Source organism: Clarias gariepinus, chromosome 15 (genome assembly GCF_024256425.1).
Source record: "Clarias gariepinus isolate MV-2021 ecotype Netherlands chromosome 15, CGAR_prim_01v2, whole genome shotgun sequence".
In the NCBI taxonomy this organism is placed as follows: domain Eukaryota; kingdom Metazoa; phylum Chordata; class Actinopteri; order Siluriformes; family Clariidae; genus Clarias; species Clarias gariepinus.
The window spans coordinates 27734126-27740381 of NC_071114.1; the positions used below are offsets into that span (position 1 = coordinate 27734126).

A 6256-nucleotide genomic window follows, 5' to 3' on the forward strand; every position below is an offset into this window, starting at 1 on the left:
GAACATTTGACCCTCTGCTATAGAGATGAATTATATGGAAGTTAACTGAGTGTGTATAGTGTGGAAAGTAAATAAAAGAATAAATGATTGGCAGTAGGTCACATGGTTCCTCTCATTTTGAGAGGTCCATCAATCATCATACCTCATGTCCAGGAACCATTAAGATGATTTAGCAGTGCAACATGCACTCCCTCTATTTACTACAAGTATTAAATAAATGTAAAAAAATGATACGTCATGCATGCACATTTCCTTTTTTTTTTTTTTTTTTTTTTTGCCAATGTCTCTGGAAGCTGGAAAAACCTGTTCGAGTTGCCTGAGGGTGCATAACTCTCTGTCAAACAGGAAGAGATCAGATGAACTCCCGTAACTTTTGACACACAATCAGACCTCGGTGCTTTATAATTTAAATCCGCTCTTTTTTTATTCTCTCCACTTGAACTTTAAATGCATTAGACAATATACAGTATATATCATTTAAAAATGCAAATTCAAATTTACAGCCATTACACAGACACACATGCACGTACTATAAGATAAGTTACATCAAACCTGTTCTTATGAAAATTTGTGAATTTTTCCAATTAAGTAATAATGGTCATTTATATATCTATGAATAAGTAACCTAACCAGAAACACCCACATGCCTCTCTCTCGCTCTCTCACGCAAGTCCTTCCTACACACGCACACATACACACACCCATACACAAGCAGCACACACACACTACATCTCACATCACTCTACAGCCAGCAGTAGAAGGAGACATTAGTGTGTGAAGCAGTAGAGACAAGATGTCTGGTCAGACTTTTGAAGAAAGCATTAAGTCCAACGTAGAGCAGGGCATGAATATGAAGGATGAGGAGAAGCTTTACAAGAGAAATGGGATCCTCTACTCCACAATCATGAGCCCACCGGAGAACCTGGATGCCTTGAAGGACCTGCAGGCACGGGAGGATGATGTCATGCTGGCTGCGTATCCCAAATGTGGTGAGTAAGACCTGCTTCTGTATTAAAGAAATCTCAGCTGAAGATTTCCTTCAGTGTAAGGAAATGGGGTTCAGGATCCAGATTATATAAGTAGTGCAGTAGGGACGAATACTCAACCGTGCACTGCAGTTAGCAGAAAAGTTCCCTGTTTTCTAGGAAGTTGTGTAACAAGAAACTTTTCTGAAGTTAGCAGAGAAGTTCCCAGTTTCCCAGGATGTTGCATAGCACTTCCCCTGGAATGTGTGCACGTGTTGGTGTGCTTTGTGTCAGCGCTGCTGAATGATCACTGCTTCCTTTTTACAGTACTGCATGTACACACCAGAAAAGAAAAGGACAGACTGTAACACATCTCCAGGGTAAACTCTGAACTCTGATTCTTGTTCCAGGTTGTAACTGGATGGTGGGAGTGTTAAGGAAAATTATGATTGCATGTGGATACACCATCCCTGAATGGCCCCCGCTGATCGAGTTCCACTCTCCAGACATACAAAAGGTCTGTAGTGTTTCACAAGCCTCAAAGCATGAGGAGAGGACAAAACATGCCGTGTTTGTAAAGGCTTCTGTGTTTTTACCATTTAGTATATAGGATGGCTTTCTGTGTACTTCTATATACTGCTTTCCTGTTTGTAAGCACCTTTTATGCACATTTAACCATTAAAAAAAAAAAACACCTTTACATGTCCTAGTTAGTTTTAGATAACAAGCATCCTAGAAGAATCATAGCACAAACACCTTATTCTCTAAATGAGTATTTTATTTATTTATTATCATTTTTCAATCTTGCATGTCCCCACATGGTCATTTAATTGGTCAAGAGTTAAAAAAATAAATAAATAAACAAACAGTTTGACTTTTGTATAATAATGTGCAGCAACATTCCAGTTGCTTTAAATGGAAACCGGTGCCGAAGGTATTTTTTTTTCTTTATGATCTGAAACAAAGCTGTGTAAAAGACTCAATATTTGTCTCTGCAGATTGTAGCCGAGTTGCCCCCGAGGCGGTTGCTTGCGACACATTTGCACCCTGATGACATTCCTGTTTCTTTTAAGACCAATAAAACAAAGGTCAGTGTGAGAGCGCTTTGCAGCCCGGGATCGATCACGTGATGTCGGTTTCACCGCTGCATTAGTAGTAACACCTAACATTCAATACATTTCTCAATTAATTATTTAGTGAATTGCACATAAAGTTATATTATCTGTACATCACTGAGAAATCAGCCATGCAACAGGACTTAATTAAAAAATCATAGTTTTTTCAACAAATTTAAGCAGTTCCAGGGATGTAAGTAACGTTGCGTCTTGGAATTTTTTTTTTACTACTTTCCTGCATTTAATCTTTAAAATTGTATTTGTTTTCAGATGTTGGTGGTGTTTCGAAACCCCAAAGACACTCTCGTCTCTTATTATCATTTCATGAACAAAAACCCAGTGCTGCCCAATGCCGAGTCCTGGGACAAATTCTTCTCCGACTTCATGTCTGGTGAAGGTGAGGTGATGCTGTAATGATTTTTAAGATAATGTACAGACGTTTGACACTGATCTGGTTTTGTTTTGTTTTTTTACACACAGTGGGCTGGGGTTCATATTTTGACCACGCCCTGGCCTGGGAGAAACACATGGATGATCCAAACGTGTTGATCATGACCTATGAGGAGCTAAAGGAGGTAATCCAAATTTTGGTATGGTGTGTGTTATCTAAAAAAAGCAGCATTTTTAGTCAGCCGAGACGGACGTATAGATCAATAATAATAAATTTGTCTTGTTTGACCAGCTGTAACAGAAAATGTTTTTTCTACAATCACACTGATTAAAAAAAAACAATCTTTTTTAGAACCTGCTTGATGGTGTAAAGAAAGTCACAGACTTCTTCAGCTTCCCCCTGACGGATGAACAGGTCAAGGTGATCGCAGAAGAGAGCACATTCAGTGTCATGCAGAAGAATCCTTCTTATGGAAAAATGGCCCCAGTTATTTTCCGGAAAGGTAAACCTTAATGATAAGGGTGTGGAGATTGATTCTACTTCTGTAATGATCTACTTTATAAATAAGAAAGCAAAATTGTCTAAGATGTCTGGGTGGAAGTGATTCACATACTCTCTTGGTCCTATCTGTCACAGCAAAACTTGTGATCACGAGTGTCTGTGCATGTGTAGAGGAAGAGAACAAACACAGATAGCCCTTTCGTGTCATTTAGTGTGCATGCGTGGCAGTTTAAATAATATATGGTGATTGGCTTCATATGTCTCAGAAGACATAATAGGTGGTATTTGGCAAAAACAACATTTATTATTGTAACTGATTGAGAAGTGGGGTTTAGTAAGAAAGAGAATAAGGTCAGGGCATTAATCTGCAGGGAATATTGGTGCTTGTAGGGAAGAAAAATCCGTGATCAAAACTCGTGGCCAAAAGACACTTCCAATAGGTGAGGTGATGCTGTAATAATTTTTTAAGATATTGTACAGACGTTCAACACTGATCTGTTTTTGTTTTTTGTTTTTTTACACACAGTGGGCTGGGGTTCATATTTTGACCACGCCCTGGCCTGGGAGAAACACATGGATGATCCAAACGTGTTGATTGTGACCTATGAGGAGCTAGCTAGGAGCTACTTCTAGTAACAGTTAATTTGAGTTTATTTGAGAAGTCAGTACATCTGTGTTGTGAGACAAAAGTGAGGTTGGTAAAACAAAGTATGGCCGAGATCCAGAATGTCAAAGCAGAAAAGATAGGTGGAATACCAGGCATGGAAAGCACACGGTAATCTGGAATAAAAACTATCTGAGATTGCAGGTTAAATAGGAAACAGTGATGATGAGAAATTGTTAAAAGGTGAACTCAGAGTGAAGAGGAGTGCTCAGGTGATCGTGGCTTTGCTTGGGACAAGGGTGTGACCTGGTGTGCTGTGATGGTTAACGTTATTTTTGTAAACTTTATTATAATACAGTTACTGCACTAATGTTTTCTTACAAGAATAAAACCACCTGCATTGTACGCCTTTCATTAGTAATCCATAAATAGCTATTTTTTTCATTTTAAATATGAAATACCCTTTAACTACACCCGTGTGACAACCTGGTGACATACAGTTGTAAAAATACATACACATAAATGTTTCTTTAATCACAATATATTACTAATAAACCCACCTACTTATAATTAACACTATTAACTCTGATTGTTTACCAGGTGAGGTGGGAGACTGGAAGAACCACTTCAGCGAGGCTCAGAGTAAGCAGATGGATGAAATGTTCAAGAAGAAACTATCAGGAACCAGACTGGGAGCCAAGCTTAAATACGAGCAGTACTGTCAATAGTCTGAAAATATGCATGTATATGATTAATTTATGGAAAACATGGAATATGAGCAAATATTATGGAACAGAACCTGATGATGGATGATACCTGTAACATTATGAGCTAACACTCATGTTACATGGCCTAGAAAATAAATAAAGTTAAATGCGAAGACAAACACAGTGCTGTGGTGTTAATCACTATGGCCTTGCACCACTATGGTCGAGGGTTTGAGTCCTGCATCAGGTTTGTGTGTGTTTCCAGCGCTTGGTAGGTTTCCTTTGGGTACTCTAGTTTCCTTTCACAGTCCAAAGACATTCAGGTTAACCTAACAGGCATTTCCAAATTGAGAGTGTGTGTGTGTGTGTGCTTGTGCCCTGCACCCATCCGGGGAATACCACACCTAGTGCCCTGAGTCCCCTGGGATAGGCTCCAGGCCTGTTGTATAGAGAATGAGTAAGTGATAAATATAGAACTCAGGTGATGCAAGACAGATGTTTATAGCTATATGTAACAAGAGACATAAAAAAAAAAATTATGGGGAATTCGCACACATTTCGGATGTGATCATACACTTTAAGTTAAAAAACTACCCAACCATAACCCAGCTGCTTGGTCATTATTGGACAGAACACGGGCTGGGTTTAACTATTTAACCCAGAATTCTTAACATTTTATTTGACCCAAACATTGGGTTAAATTCACACCCTTGCTGGGTTGACACATTCCTTCGATTATTATTATTATTATTTTTTTAAAGACTCAAAATGTACACTTACTCACTTATCTTCTATACCGCTTTATCCTGTATTTAGGGTCACGTGGAACTGGAGCCTATCCAAGGCTTAGGGCACGAGGTAGGGTACACCCTGAACAGGGTGCCAATTCATCGCAGGGCACACACATACACACACTCATTTACACACTACGGGCAATTTGGGAGCGCCAATTAGCCTAACCTGCATATCTTTGGACTGTGGGAGGAAACCCACCAAGCACGGAGAAACCATGCAAACTCCATGCACACAGAGATGGGAATCGAGCCTGGACCCCGAAGGTGCAAGGCGACAGTGCTAACCACTACACTACCGTGCTGCCCCCAAAATGTACACAACTTTACATAATGTAAATAGACTGTTACAAAATAAAAAAATGTGAATAACTCAATTTTTACAAAACCATATAATTCCAAGTTGCCATTTGTTATATATAAAATAAATGTAACAAACACTCTGTAAAACAATAAAAACAAAAGACCTCAAATTTTAAATAGAATTTTTTTTGTGCATTTAATACAATCTTTTTATATAAAACATTTTTTATATATACAATAGGATTTCAATACAAATATTATATTGCTCACATGACATCAGTGAGACACATGAGTACTCGTGTCCATCAATCTGATCTACAGTATGCTGGAGAAACTTGCAGGTGAGAAGAGACTACTTTGTGTTGTTAACATCAAAGACAAAAAAATCTTGAAAACAAACATTAAACCCAAAGAGTCTGTATCAATAGCATTGCCTCCAACAATAGGAAAGGTCTGTCAGGTCCCTCTTGTCTCATTCCCAAGGCACAAAACGTGGAACAGCGCTCCAGACATCTCCATATTTTGCAGATATCATTCCCATCATGTTGGTCCCCCCCAATGGATTACACACCATCATTTAGTGTTGCAATATAACTAACATTTACATCAAGCATTTTTGTTAAGGATGTACAGCTACATTTGTATTTATTGCAAAATGTAATACACAAAAATACATAATGTGAACATGAATTTAGCTCATATTTCTGACTAATTTATCTCAGTATTTAACGTGTGAGAGATAACAGGATACGGCGCTCCATCTGGATTCAATACGAAACATTCACTCCTTTTTCAAATTCTCAACAAACCCTAGATAAATACGATATTTAAGTGATGAATTTACAACATACCTATATTATATATAATAAATATTTCATA

At 38.2% G+C, this 6256-nt stretch overlaps 1 protein-coding gene across 1 annotated transcript; it reads left to right on the plus strand.

Annotated features, from left to right (window-relative positions):
* The first annotated feature begins 695 nt into the window (after window positions 1-695).
* LOC128543054 (sulfotransferase 6B1-like) lies at window positions 696-5547 on the plus strand. The gene is made up of 7 exons (XM_053513350.1): window positions 696-989; window positions 1376-1482; window positions 1964-2053; window positions 2351-2477; window positions 2561-2655; window positions 2823-2973; window positions 4177-5547. The coding sequence occupies exons 1-7, from the start codon at window positions 794-796 to the stop codon at window positions 4302-4304; spliced, it is 894 nt and encodes a 297-aa protein (XP_053369325.1). The 5' UTR covers window positions 696-793; the 3' UTR covers window positions 4305-5547.
* Window positions 5548-6256: the final 709 nt, after the last annotated feature.